This window comes from Schistocerca americana, chromosome 6 (assembly GCF_021461395.2).
Source record: "Schistocerca americana isolate TAMUIC-IGC-003095 chromosome 6, iqSchAmer2.1, whole genome shotgun sequence".
In the NCBI taxonomy this organism is placed as follows: Eukaryota; Metazoa; Arthropoda; class Insecta; order Orthoptera; family Acrididae; genus Schistocerca; species Schistocerca americana.
In genome coordinates, this window is record NC_060124.1 from 138,322,273 (window position 1) to 138,338,398 (window position 16,126).

The 16,126-nt window shown below is 41.7% G+C and overlaps 1 protein-coding gene across 1 annotated transcript in view; it reads right to left on the minus strand.

Annotated features, from left to right (window-relative positions):
* LOC124619363 (XK-related protein 4-like) overlaps positions 1–16,126 on the minus strand; it is a 63,325-nt gene that overhangs the window by 37,828 nt on the left and 9,371 nt on the right. The window contains exon 2 of the mRNA XM_047145686.1: positions 9,502–9,603. Coding sequence (XP_047001642.1) covers positions 9,502–9,603 — 102 coding nt within the window. The remainder of the gene's footprint in view (positions 1–9,501; positions 9,604–16,126) is intronic.

A 16,126-nucleotide genomic window follows, 5' to 3' on the forward strand; every position in this document is an offset into this window, starting at 1 on the left:
ACTGTGTTTTGTCAAAGTTTAATGAGAGCCCATTTGCAGAGAACCACTTAATGATTTTCTGAAAAACATCTTTTACAATTTCACCAGTTAATTCTTGTCTATTGGATGTGATAGCTATACTTGTATCATTGGCAAAAAGTACCAGCTTTGCATCTTCGTGAATACAGAATGGCAAGTCATTAATATATATTAAGAACAGCAGAGGACCCAAGACCAAACCTTGCGGCACCCCATTCTTGATTGTTCCCCAGTTTGATAAGATTAAAACTATATGGGGTACTGTGAAACAGGAGAGACAGTGCCAGTCACCGTACGAGATTCCACAACAATTAAACTAAATAAAAATAATATGACCGAAAATTTACAAGTTGCAAGTACTTTTAACAATCACTTTCTAAATGTAGCAGCAAATTTATGATTGAATAGTTCAGTAGAAGAAGCAAAAGAATAAATTAAAATTGTCATTCCACGAAACTTTAAGCAACTAAAGAAGCGCCAACATATTTGACTGAAATTAAAACAATTATAAAAATTCTACAAAACAAAAGCCTCTTGTGACTGAATTTCAAACAATTCTGAAATGACGTTCCAATAAATAATGTCCTTCGTGATACATGCAATGCATCGTGGTACAAAGAATTTTTCCAGGCAGGTTAAAATTTGGAATTATTAAGCCACTTAATAAGCGAGGTGACAAGACAGACTTAAACAATTATTGCCAACATTCCTTAGTGACATCTTTTTACAAAATATTCAAAAAAGTAATGTATTCAAGAGTAGTCACACACTTGAGTGGAAACAATTTATTTAGCGTACCACAGTTTGGTTTCTGGAAGGGCTGCTCGACTGAATATGTTATTTATACATTTAACCATCGAAACGTACAATATTAACATATCACCAGTTGGTATTTTTTGTGCCCTCCACGAAGCCTTCGACTGTGTATATCACGATACTATCTTAGAAAAACACATGTTTTATGGAACCGATGGCTCTATACACAGCTGGTACGAATCATACTTGACTGACTAAATGCGAAAGTTTGTGTTGAATAATTCAGACAATATCAGAAAATTACAAAATTTTTGTGATTGGGGTAAAAATCACAAAGGGGGTCCCGCAGAGCTCAATTTTGGGTCCGCCCCTATTCCTTACATATTTGAATGATCTCACATTTAACATTCAACAAGCAAAATTGTTACTTTTTGCAGATGATACAAGTGTTATAATAAATCCCTTTAGAAAGAAAAAAAAAAACATTCCGTTCTGTACAACAAAGAGTGTCATACCAACAACTGAATTGGTCGGAGCTGAAAGGCATTAAGTCCATTTCACAACTTTTCAGGAGAAGGAAAAAACTGTTTAGATGTATCTAAGCCAAATAAATATTGATTATAGCTCCTATTATCTATAAAATAATTTCTTAGAATGTAATTTTTGTTAGTGAAAATACGATTTGAACATTTAATCCATTGTTTTTCCAAAAATGGAGTTGATGCTTTTCAGTCCTGAGGTTACAAGTAAATTCACGACCTGTACTGATTAATAAATTTAATATCGTATATTAATCACATGTGTTTATTGAATACATATTTATGGACAACAGTAATGTTAATCACAAAATTTATTATTACTATGACTGAATATAATTTAAATTCATGAAGCCACACACACACACACACACACACACACACACAGAGGACTTATTAGGGACTGAAAGATTCACTCATAGAGTACCCATTGTTGGCCATTTTAGAATGTTCTTGTAAAATTCCCTCACGTCCTGAGGAACATATTTCACTAACTTTCCAATGTCCTGAATATTTTTGAAGTTTATGGGAACTTTGTCCTTGTATACATTTTCAGAAGGCATGGTAAGATAACACAGTGACCTTTACTTTCCCAGAAGGAATCTGAGTGTAACAGGAGAGTGGATGTAAACAGACACTTCGAACTCTCCAATCTTGTTGTCGCAGTACTTGAATTGCTTGAATTTTAAGGAAGACAATGCCTGCTTCTTATCTCTTGGGAATCCTTCAGTTTCCCTTGATGTAACAATCTTCTTAAAGTAGGGCAGCCATCATTTATCAAAGTCAATTATTTCATTTTACTCTGCAACATGAACTTCCACACTTTTTCCGCTGTGTCCTATTAATTCAACATATTCTTTTGGTATATAAACTCTATCACAATTTTTTATTTTCTTTTTGAATACCCCAAAATTTGGGTATGGTAGGTATGAATGACCATGTTCTGATCGACTCAAATCTACCGACTGTAATCAGCCGTATACACATTCTCACCATTGTGTGATTTCGGTTTTGTCCAATACAGCCATTTGAGAACAAGCAGAGGTGCTTGCTTGTGTCTGGAATGTAGTTTTTAATGTTGTGATACAGAAAAGTGCACAGTTCATTCACACCTTTTCTTCCATCACCCTCACGATAAAGATATACCACAGTGCTGTCATCTTTTAAATTGTGGATATTAAACACATTTACTCATAGCTGCTGCATATAAAATACTTCTTGCACAGGAATTTCTGGTAAGGGCAAATTCTGCATATAGTCAAAGGCAATGGCACCTATTTCTTCATTTTGAAGACACTGAGGCTTGGCTTCTTTCAGGAACTCTAAAAACTTTCGACTTCTTCGAAGATGAATCTGCAAATCTGCCTTGGCAGCAAGTTTTAAAGCTTCACAGAAATGGGGACGTTTTAGTTTCACATTAAGCTACTCACAAAGAGAATAAACATCTATCTGTGGTCTGCCGAACTCGTAATCTTAATTTTCGAAAATACTGATTGTAGAAGTCATATTTCATAGCTGCGTCTGGATACGTGGTACAGTATATCTGATACATCGTTTTCACACAAATTCACAAATCTAAGTACTGAATTTTCTTTCCAGCATAATGTGGGGACTTCAGAGGAAAAGACTGTATTTTTCATCTATTGTTTTCAGGATACTTTCAGAAATTTTATTTCCTTTCGCTTTCTTCCCACGTTTATCTAGTGGCAGTTTCCCATTTATTAACATGGGAGTTACAGAGAAAATCCACTTCATTTCAATGGAGTGGAAATTGTGAATTTCTTTTTGACACACTTGCACTCTACATGAGTAACACATTACAAAATACTGAAAACCGGAACAATGCTTATTTCTTCCATCACTGTCTAGTTTCTGAGGTCAGCGCCACTTTACATCATAAGCTTCAATAAGGCCCATTAGGTACAAATCTTTAGCATCTTTGTTTGGGAGGTCATGAAATTTCGAAAGGATATCAATTTTCACACTGTCAGCAATTCTCTCAACACAACCTCTCCGTCACCCACAATCAATATGACTGTTTAACAATCTGTCATTTACTCAATTCTTCAACGATAGATATTGGAAAAGAATACAGGATTCACCAGAATAGCTACTTCAGATCAGTAAAAGATAGAGTGGAAATAAAGCTTATTATTGTCAATATTGATGTAGTAGAAGTTTGTACTGGCCTGCAATCCTCTCCTGTTTTCTTTTTTGCAACGGTTTTCCACTGTGGTTAATATAAGCTATACCTTTGGTAAAGGCTTGTTTTATAAAGTTTTTCTTATGAATGGAATCATGTCTCTTTCTTTTGGGCGACATAGCATAAGACTGACTTCGGCATGACAACAAACAACTGAATGAATATGAAATGACACGGGAAGATTTGCATGGGAGGCAGCACTTAACAGCACTGCCTACATACCCAAAGCCACGGATTAACTTAATGTTTTTCAGTGCCATTTGAAGTGTCTCGTCCAAGTAATTCACTATGTTCAACAAAACAAAATATGCACGTTTGCACTTAATGGCTTTCAGCTCTGACTGATTCAATTGATGTAGCACATGAGCTTCAGCTAACAAGAAGGGAAAAACGCTCCAAATTTTTTGGTTCACATATTAATGAAAACTTGAACTGGAAGAAGTATATTACTGAGCTTCTCAAACAATTATGTTCAAGCACTTTTGATCTTTATATAACTGCTTATGCTCTGGGCATACTTTGCGTATTTCCATTCAATAATGACATATGGTATAATTTTCTGGGGTAACTCACCACTTAGAACAAAAGCATTGATTGCACAAATGTGAGCAGAAAAATAACATGTGGTGTCACCCATGGATGTCATGTTGGTGCCTCTTCAAGAAGTTAGGCATACATATTTTCACTAATGAAATTAGTCATAAATAATCCACAACCATTTGAAAAGAACAGCAATGTACATACCTACAACACTAGAGGAACAATGACGTTTATTACCCATTATTAACGCTGTCAGCGGCTCAGAGAGGAGTTCCATATGCAGCCATAAAATTTTTGGATCATTTGCCCAATAACATAAAATTTCTGGCAGGCAGCGAAACAAGCTTTAAATCTAATTTAAAGTCATTTCTCCTGGAAAGCTGCTCCTATTCCATCAGTGAATTTCTACTTAAAAACTGGTAGCCAGAAAAAAAGAGAGAACAAAGAGAAAACCTTGTTTTTAAGTGTAGTGGGACAAGTAGAAATGAAATGATAATGTGTTCATTAATGTTAGCAGAAATCATGAATACAAATGAAAACTCATTTGACATCATGTCAATAAAAGAATTGTTTAAATTGTCTATGCTGCATGTAACTAACTAACTTTGTATTTCCCCTTGTCTTTCCACTGAGGTACTGGGACTTCTGATAAGTTGTTTGAGGGGTTTACTGGTTTCCTTATGTACATTTCACTTCAATGTTAATGTTACCCATGCTTTGATCACCAGACACCACTCAAAAATGGAGCAGTATATTCTCAAGATATTTAACACTCTAATGGGGCAGTTCTGTTTCTGTCATCCAGTTCTCTGCTACTGGGGACAATCTTGTGATTGTTTTCAAATTCTGCCTGAAGGAATAAGCTTGTTTTCTCAAGTAAACATTTGTTTGCAACCTTTGTTGTAAATAGAAAATGAAGTGCACTTTTACACATGCACTTTCAGGTATGAATGTCTGTATGGATCCAAACTACTAAAAGCTATGTAGAGGAATTGTCTGATATATCAGCCCAGTCACTGATGCAACTTACAAGATGAATGTGGGACGTATCTTGGTGATGTATAGGACCCAAATGCAGTAAAATTCATCTTGTAGCCATGATCTGCTGGTCCCCCCCCCCCCCCCCCCCCCTCTAATAGGAAATGCATGTCTTCCTAAATGTTCACACAAATGGGTGGTGCTGAAACTGTGCTAACACTTTCACGTTCTGGTTGGTGGCATTTCCAACATGTGCGTCCCTTTGCAGATTTGGCTGTGTTGCCATAGTTCTTTCAATAATGCACGAAGACAGGACTATTATTATTAAATCTTTGCAAGAGAGAACAATGTTTTTGGAATTCATTATGTTATTCAGTTTTAGTATGGAATTCACTGCTTTCTGTTTCCATGATATAACAAATTCCTTTATTTAACTTTGTGGCAACATGGGCCTTCCTACTGTCCTAGTCCTCCATTAACCTACAGGACTGAATCTGTCTATGCCATATGTCTGTGAATCATGCAAACTTTGTTCTGGGTGTATTTCAAATGTTTGTGTATTGTATTTTCTGAAACAGAGGTTTAAACTATTGGGTCTTTTTTTTACTGTGGAAGGCAAAAAACACTCCTGTAGTGAATGCATTCATGATAAATTAGTATATGCTTCTTAGCATGAGAATGGCATTCAATTAGATCAGTTACCAAAAGCAACTTGTCCTATCCTGGACAGTATGGAATGCCCATATGAATATTGGTAATCTTTTTGATATTATGAGGGTAAATCCAATATAAATGAGTTTTTTTATTTGATTTTACAAGATAACCAAGTATACAACACACTTCAACACAATCTCATGATCATTTAAAACCGTAGTTAGCCCAGCACATCATCATCATGTTGCCATCACTACAAAAAGAGTGGGACCAGGTCACCAGCAAATTGTGCATGAAGTCTCCTATGGTTGTATCATTTTCACATCTATTCCTTCCTAATGTGTATGAGCAATCCAATGTGATGAAAATCGCAGGATAATAGTTTGGGTCTTTAAGGAGGGTGAGTCAGTGGTGCCTGCCTCATTTTGTCCAATTTCTGATGAGTCAGAGCTGTAGCATAGGGGTTATCATATTAGTTGATCACATTATTTGCTGCAATAGGCAACTCACTTAGCAGTACACAGTAAGATGCTGCACTGATGGTATGGCATTCATGCAAAACAAATTCAACATGTAAAATGCCACACCGATTTAAAAAAAAACAGTTACACACACTTTACAACTGTCAACCAAGTCTTGGCTTTCCTGGGGGGGTGCCTAATCTTCCCTTTGTCACTCTGCTATCTTGTTTTGGCTCAAATGTGTAATGGCACACTCAAGCTTCACCACAGGTCACTAAGTGACGAAAAAATGCATCCCCTTCAGCTGAAAATTATGCTGAGAGTCATTCACTAACCTGCAGGCATTTCAAGGATTGGATTGGATTGTTTGGGGGAGGAGACCAGACAGCGAGGTCATCGGTCTCAACGGATTAGGGAAGGAAGCCGGCCGTGCCCTTTCAAAGGAACCATCCTGGCATTTGCCTGGAGGGATTTAGGGAAATCACGGAAAACCTAAATCAGGATGGCCGGACGCGGGATTGAACCGTCATCCTCCCGAATGCAGGCATTTCAACTTCTGCTCTTCAGTCAAATGTTAAGGCATCCACTAGTAACAAACTTCACATGGCCTAGTTCTTCTGTGATGATGACCGATAGCTCCCATAACTTAATCCGACCTAGAAGTAATTCTGGATAGTGTCAAACACTGCTCACCTTCAAAGTGATCACAAATTATGATTATGTTTTTGTCCATAATGCCTGTACACAGACAACAATCACGGCTTCCATTTTCAACATTTATGGCCTTCCTCAAACTCCTTATGCCAATTAAACACCAAGACATTCATTATGTGATTTGTCAATCTACTGTGCTCCAAATCTGCCTGCCTAACACTTTCATGAGCACAGAGCACTGGTTGTTGCGCCATTGTGAACAGTGGTAATGTCTGGGCCTGCAGTGGCTAAATGCACGTCATCCCCACTCCTGACATCAGCATACTGTGTAAAAGTCACTGCCCTCCATCTTCACACACACAAACCATACAGTCTTGTCTATACACTGAAGTGTAAAAGAACTGGTACAGGCATGCATAATCAAATACAGAGTTATGTAAAGAGGCAGAATACGGCACCACAGTAGGCAACACCTATATAAGACAAGTGTCCAGCACAGTTGTTACATTGGTTACTGTTGCTACAAAGGCAGGTTATCATGATTTAAATGAGTCTGAACATGGTGTTATAGTCGGCGCATGAGCAATGGTACACAGCATCTTCGAGGTAGCGATGAAGTGGGGATTTTCCCGTATGACCATTTCAGAGTATTCCGTGAATGTAAGGAATCCAGTACAACAACAAATCTCCAATATCGCTGCGGTCGGAAAAAGATCCTACAAGAGCAGGACCAATCTCATAAATCCATGGACCCTGCATGTCAGCAGGGGATTGTTAAAGCTGGTGGAGGCTCTGCAATGGTGTGGGGCAGGTGCAGCTGGAGTGATATGGGACCAAGGTACATCTAGATATGACTGACCAGTGACATGAAAGTGAGCATCCTGTCTAATCGCATGCATCCATTCATGTCCATTGTACATTCTGAAAGACTTGGGCAATTCCTGCAGGACAATGCAACACTCAAGATGTCCGTAATTGCTACAGAGTCACTCCAGGAACACTCTTCTGGGTTTAAATACTTCCATTGGCCACCAAACTCCCCAGACATGAACATTATTGAGCATATCTGGGATGCCTTGCAATGTGCTATTCAGAAGAGATCTCCATCCCTTTGTACCCTTAGGGATTTATGGAGAGCCCTGCAAGATTCAGTGTCAGTTCCCTCCAGCACTACTTCAGACTTAGTCAAGTCCATGCCACTTTGTGTTGTGGCACTTCTGTATGCTCGTGGGGGGCCTACATGATATTAGGCAGGTGTGCCAGTTTCTTTGGCTCTTCAGTGTATATGATTCATCTTCATAGACTAAAATGCTCTTTCTTCAGCCTAATGTCTCCACCTTCAATGTATTCAGGGAGAACTGGTGAGCCAATGGCTAATACTGAACTAGTCTTTTTCTCAAAATCACCATAGACTCTTATTATTTATATTTTAATATTAGGCACCCTACTCACATTCCTTCTATAGATCTGCTGTACATGTATAACTAAATGTTTTGCGTTTTGTAATACCTTTGCTATATTTACAACTAGTGAATTTGGCAATGCTTCACAATTGCTACATATGTATTGGAATTGGATATATGTTCTAATCTCCTCTTCCCCCCTTCCTCTGTCCTCTGTCCTCCTCCCTATCTCTCTCTGAAATTATATTCACAGGTTAAGGTATGTAAGAGTGGCCACCCAGTGAGACCAACACTGAACAGGTCTTCTCTGAATCTGAAAGTTAAAGCTTGAATACATAAGAAAATCAAAGCAGCATGACCCTAAGAAGGCAGAAAGAGATGTCATTTTTTACAACAAAAAATTCTGTCAATCACAACAAGTAGTAGTAGTAAAATAACAACCCAAAGGATGGTTTGAGCAGAACAGTGTTTACTAGGCATGAACCACTGAAAGTGGTGTGCCCATGCCTTCTTCAACTCTTGAACTGACTTCTGTCAGTCAATTATAACGGGACCTACAGTTCAATGTGGACTCTGTACCTTGGCGCAACTCTGCATTTTTCATATTAATAAATCATTGGCAAAGGAAAACGACAAAGGAACTCTAAAAAAATCCAATGACCGATCAGCACTCAAACCTAGAATCACTGGGCTGGTAGTCTGACATTTACCCATTGAATCACATTGCATTGTCTACAAGTGGTAATAACAACAAATATATAGAATAATGCAGCCAGGGCAGTCACAAAAGGAATGACCATTAGATCATTAATCAGCAGAATGACATCTTTTACAAGGTATGATAAACACTGGAAAATACAACGACAAGCTGCACATTTTGTCACAGATTTACCAAGAGCATTATTGACATGTTCATCACACTCCAAAGGTACACACTACAAGAGATGTCCGACACGTCACACAGAGATTTACTGTTAATATCTTGAGTGTGTGCATTCCACAAAGAACTAGGCATTGTATTACTTCCTCCCATATACATCTCACAAAATTGCCAGAAACTGGAGTTCATACAGACATTTACCAAAAATCATTATTCCCACACACCATTCTTGAATGAAACAACAAAGATAAGAAATTATAGTGGTACATGAAATACTCTTTGATACACCCCATAAGGAGGATCATTTTCATCACTTGGTGTCAAGTCAGTTGTACATATTTCACACAAATTCAACACAGAAAAATAATCAAAATTTTTTGCTCCAAGATGTTAAATGATGTTTTACAGAAATGCTTACCTAAGTAGTGGAGCTAACTGTAGAAGCAGCATTATTATCCTCACCACCCATTTCCACAGTGGTGGTTTAGGCAATGATGGTTCATCCACATCATTTATGTACCTGAAAGGAATTAACAGATGTCTCAAGTTTGCAATACTTTTGAGACTGAGCCTAGAATAGGGTGTAAGCATGGACAAGAAAAAAAAAATCCTAGATTTTCCCAGTTTTCCTGGTTAAAAATACATTTTTCCTGGGTGAAAATATACTATACCCTTGGTGAAAGTACCTTTTTTCCGTGTTAAGTGACAATATACTTTCCCTCAGAACTGTAAACTTATAAATCCTTTGAACGGTGAAGGTTTTATACACTGGCACCGAACTTCTTAGCACTTTAGGAAACGAAACCCAGCAAAAAGCTACGTATTTGAAAAGATTTTTGATGCACAACAACATTTTCGCTATATATTTTTGCATTAGAAAATTATAAATAGGAATTCCACGAAATACATCAGCAGGAATTCCACCAAATACAGCACAGTAGCCTCTGCAGCACTGAAATTGAGGTTCAATGCACTTTTGTCAACCAATCATGGCTCATGTCACGTGATCTTGCTAGCCAATGACAGCAGATATTCAGAGCATAGGACACATGATGTAGTCAGCCAACAGCAATAGCATTTTAAAGCAGCAGCGCCAACACACAAATACACAAAGTTATTGGTTTAAATTAATATGCATACAGCACAGCCACAAGGAAAGCTAAGCTTTCACGTATAATATTGGTTGTCAAAAAATTTTTGCTGCCCCCCCCCCCGCCCCCCAAGATGTGATTAGGCACGGTCCTATGAACACGACCCCCCCCCCCCCCTGCCTCCCTGAAGATGTGATTAGGCACGGTCCTATGAACACAACTGAAACTGATTGCAGCCGCTGAATGTTTCTGACAAGCACAATTATAAATTTCACTTCTGTGCACCCAACATTTGGTGGGGTACCTGGTTGGTTGGCTGGTTTAAAACAGGGGGAGGGGGGGGGGGGGGGGGGACCAAACTGCTAGGCCATCGGTCCATTGTTCCGAATAAAACAATGCCACAAGGGTGAGACTAAAACAAGCGAGACTGACAACACAAAACGGAGAGAAAGGAAAAACCACAAGAGCAACGGAAAGGCAACAAACACTTAAATGGACAAAAGGGGAGAAGAAAACCACAGAAATGCACGAAACAGGTAGAAGAGATTAAAATGACAAAACAGATTACCATGGCTGGCTGACCATGAGAATAAAAAGGAGAAGCCAGCCACTCTGCAACACATTAAAACCTCCACCCTAAAAGCACTTGGGTGGAGGACACAGAGGGACAAAGGACATGCGCTAAAACTTAGATCAAATGATAAAATCCACCCTCACGAATAAAACGCAAAACTAAATCAGCCAATGAGGTGTTGTCAGATAAAATTAATGGCAATGAGTCCAGTAACTGAAGATTTTGTTGCAGGGCAGTCAAAGTGGGACAGTGCACCAGAATATGGAACACTGTCAACCAGGCGCCACATTGACATTGAGGTGGGTCTTCATGGTGCAGGAGGTAGCCGTGGGTCGCCCAAGCGTGGCCAATGCAGAGGCGGCAGAGAACCACACAATCTCTGCATGAGGCCTGCATGGAGGACTGCCACATATTCATAGTCTCCTTAATGGCATGCAGTTTGTTGTGCATACCAAGACTATCCCATTCCGTCTCCCAAAGCCGAAAAACCTGACGGCGTAAAAACGAACGCAGGTCAGTTGTTAGAATACCGATCTCCATAAGCAGTTTCCGTGTAGCCTGTCTGGCCAGCCTGTCACCAAGTTCATTGCCTGGGATTCCAATGTGTCCTGGGGTCCAGGTCCACACAAACACCACTGAATAATCGGACTGTTCCAGGGCATAGATCTGACTACTGGATGGTCGCTACCAAAGGGTGACAAGGGTAGCACTGGTCAATAGCTTGTAGGCTGTACACAGAAGAAACACACAGAAAGAACGACTCCCGAGGTCATGAAAGGATGTGGTCAAGAGCACAAGATATAGCTCAAAATGGCTCTGAGCACCATGGGACTCAACTGCTGTGGTCATCAGTCCCCTAGAACTTAGAACTAATTAAACCTAACTAACCTAAGGACATCACACACACCCATGCCCGAGGCAGGATTCGAACCTGCGACCGTAGCAGCAGCGCGGCTCCGGACTGGAGCGCCTAGAACCGCACGGCCACCGCGGCCGGCGAGATATAGCCACCAGCTCTGCAGTGAAAACATTGCAGCCATCAGGCAAGGAATGCCGTTCAATGTGTCCTCAAACGACATAAGCGAAGTCGACGTGACCGTCAGCCATCGAGCTGTCAGTGTAAACCACTTCATGGCCTCAGTACATGTCGAGAATCAAGAGGAAGCAACAGCACAGAGCCGCAGGGTGAACTGAGTCCTTTGGGCTATGTGAAAGGTCCAGACGAAGCCGTGGCCTATTTGTACACCATGGAGATGTACGCGAATGGACCTTGAGTACAGGTCGTAAAGGCAAGCACTCCAGTTCAGATAGAAGGGATCAGAAGCAACCTGCAATTGTGAGCCCTGACTTGGGCCGCCGATGCGGGAGATGAACCACAGCGGGAGGGTAAAGGAGATGGTAATTCAGATGAGCAGGACAACTGTGAACATGTGCAGTGTAACTGGTGAGCAGTTGTGGATGCCTGACCTGTAATGCATGGGCTCCAGCCTCCATCAGGACGCTGGTCACCGGACTAATCCTAAAAGCTCCTGTCGCTAGTCGAATGCCAAAGTGGTGCACTGGGTCGAGTAAACGCAATGCTGAGGGCGCCGCTGAACCATAAACCAGACTCCCATAGTCAAGGTGGGACTGAACAAGGGTTGTAGAGCAATCTACACCCCAGTTGGTATTACTCAGGCAGCAGAGGGCACTGAGGTGCTGCCAGACCTTCCGCTTAAGCTGATGAAAGTGAGGAAGCCAAGTCAATCGGGAATCTAAAACTAGTGCTAAAAATCGATATGTCTCCCCTACAGTGAGGGGAACGTCAGTAAGGTAAAGTTCTGGTTCTGGATGAACGGTACGACACTGACAGAAGTGCATAATATATGACTTTGCAGCCGAAAACTGGAAGCTGTGGGCTACAGACCATGACCTTGTGGATAGCTCCTTGTACGCGCTGCTCAGCAAAACCAGTACTGGTCGAGCAGTACGAAATGCCGAAGTCGTCTGCATACAGAGAGGGTGATGCGGACGGCCCTACAGCTGGTGCTAGACCGTTAATGGCAACTAAAAATTGAGGTACACTCAATACAGAGCCCTGTGGGACCCCATTCTCCTGGACATGGGGGGAACTATGGGAGGCACCAACCTTAACACACAAAGTACAAAGCAACAGGAAATTCTGGGTAGAAATAAGCAGCGGACTTCAGAAACTCCACTTGTATAAAGTGGCAAGGATATGAGGTCGCCAGGTACTGGCATGGAGCCAGTAGGCCAGGTGACTCCAGGACCCGACCTGACCCAACTCACCAGCCGACACACCATACACTCCAGCAGCTTACACAACGAATGTTGGTGAGGCTGATGGGCCAATAGCTGTCCACATCAAGTGGGTTTATGCTGGGTTTGAGCACTGATATGACGGTGCTCTCCCACCAGTACAATGGAAAGACGCCATCGCACCAGATCCGGTTAAGGTCACGAGGAGATGTCACTTGTAGTCAGACGAGAGATGTTTAATCATCTGACTGTGGATCCGATCTGGGCCAGGAGCTGTGTCGGGGTAATGTGCAAGGGTACTGAGGAGCTCCCACTCTGTAAACGGGGTGTTATAGGGTTCACTGTGGTGTGTAGTGAACGAGAGGGCATTCCCTTCCTTCCTTCCTCCGTTCGAGAGTGCGGAAGGCTGGGGGGTAATTCTCCGACGCAGAGGCGCAAGCATAGTGCTCAGCAATCACGTTGGCGTTGGTAGATAACACGCCATTTATGTTAACATCAGGAACACCTGTTGGGATCTGGTACTCAAAAACTCATTTGATCTTTGCCCAGACTTGGGAATGTGACGTATGGCAACCAATGGTTGAGACGTATCTCTCCCAACATTCCTGTTTCCGTCATTTGATAAGTTGGCGAACACGGGCATGGAGCCGTTTAAAGGCTATGAGGTGTTCCAGGGCAGGGTGCCACTTATGCCGCTGTAGAGCTCACCAACACTCCCTAATTGCCTCAGCGACTTCCAGTAACCATCAAGAGACTGTCTTTTGCCGGGGGCACCCCAAAGAATGATTGATCACATTTTCCAGTGCAGAAATGATCATTGTAGATACCTGCTCAACCACCACATCAATGTTACCATATGGGGAAGATTCAGCAGTGACAGCAGAGGTGAAGGCTTTCCAGTCTGCCTTGTTTAAAGCACACCTTGGCAGGTGTCTGTGGGCCTGACACCGAGGGAGTGACAGGATTTGGGGAAGTGGTCACTACCATACAGGTAACCATGTGCTCTTCAGTGGATATATGGGAGAAGGCCAGGACTGCAAACCAAAAGATCAATGGCCAAATATGTGCCATGTGCCACACTAAAATGTGTGGGGCACCTGTACTTAAGAGGCAAAGGTCGAGTTGTGACAGTACATTTTCGACATCCCTGCCTCGGCCAGTAAGCACAGTGCCACCCCATAAAGGGTTACGAGCATTAAAATCTCCCAAAAGTAGGAAAGATTTAGGGAGTTGATCAATCAGTGCAGCCAATGCGTTCAGGGGTACTGCACCATCTGGAGGAAGATATACACTGCAGACAGTTATTTCCTACGTCGTCCCTATCCTGACAGCCACAGCTTCAAAAAGGGGCTTGAAGGGGCACAGGTTCGCTGCCTACTGCAGGACATAGACAAACTCCACCTGACACACTATTATAGTCACTATGGTTCTTGTAATATCCGCTATAGCTGTGGAGGGCAGGATCCGCATTTCCAGGAACCAGGTTTCCTGAAGGGCAATGCAGAAAGCAGGTGTAAAGTTTAAGAGTAGCTAAAGCTCAGACAAGGGTGGAAAAAACCGCCACATTCCACTGGAGGATGACATTATCGTGAGGCTGGGAAGACATGAAAGGTGCAAGGAGGTAGGTTACGCCTCAGGGTCACCTGCTGCCACCAATTGAGTATTTGTAGCCTTGTCTATGGTGTGTGAGGAATTAATGAGGTCCAGGTCCACAGGTGACGCTAAAATCCCCACCGCATCCTCAGATGCGGAACTGATAGGAAGTTGTGGTGTTGGGGCCACCAGAGGGTCCTGTTTCTTAGCAGGCTACTTCTTAGTGCGTGCTCTCTCGCCTCTCTTTTGCAGCTTGCTGGGAAGATTTCTCCAAAGTAGCTTCAGGCACGGAGGAAGACCATGAAGCTCTTCATGCAGCAGTTTTTGGCTCCTTGAGCCACTGGCAAGTGTCCACCGTGGCATTAGTGGAGACCTTGGGAAAGAGGGGCCCACGGGACCCCTTCCACACGAGAGGAGCCAGAGGAGGCTGTTGCTTCTCCAGCAGGGGGGAGGGGACTGATGTCCTCTGCTTTTGTGATGGCCTTGCTCCTGAAGTAGGTCGTTTGGAAGCAACGGAGGAAGATTTGCCCCCTACACCAAGGGGGCGGATGTCTGCTGTTCGTGGCACAGAGTGAGGAACCACTGGCACTTGGGATGGCGATGGTGACGTAGCCGCAGCATATGTCGACGTCAACCGAATGGGGTGTAATCTTTCAAATTTACGTTTAGCCTCTGTGTAAGTCAATCGGTCCAGGGTCTTGTACTCCATGATTTTCTTCTCCTTTTGGAGTACTGGGCAGTCTGGCGAGCAGGGGGGAGTGGTTTTCTCCACAGCTGATGCAAATGTGAGGAGGCGCACATGGAGTATCTGGACCCAGTGGTCCAGAGTCTCGACATATGGTGCCGGGCTGGTCCTCAGCGTTAAGTTTTCAACTTGAGTCCAATGCAGTAAGATTTAAAAAATTCATCACACACTGTGGGATGTGGGGAATTTGCACTTTATTAATACTTTTTCATTATTCTGCTTTAAAAACTGAATGTAACAACAACCAGTTAGTGTGCAACTCAAATTACTGGCGGTCACCCACGAGATATGGTAAACATTTTTCTCATTTGTATTTAAAAGCTCTTTGAACCTATGATCGTCTTACTGTAATCAAAATTTTTGAGTAACAACAATAGTATATTTTCTATATATTCCACATGTAACATTAATTTTAAAGAGTGAACAAATTGTAAAAGATATATTTGTCTGCTGTTACAGGTGGGACATTATATGAATTCTAACTCTTTTCTTTGATTACCAAAGATATTAAAATTATAGTGCCAACTCATTTGTTAAAGTTACAGTACTGCAACATTAAAAGTTAAGAAAATTGTTAACTAATTGTCAATGCATTTACAAAGTCCCCTGTTGTTGGTAATTAGTGGTTCAAGGTTTATCTTCAGAATTTCATTGTGGCTGTAGGGTATGTCAATCCTGTTTTTTACCTTTGACTCATGGATGACATTAACTTCTACTGTGTCTTGGTAAATTTCAGTTATTTCTCCTCTGTTAATTACCAGAGTTTTCATTACAATCAGCC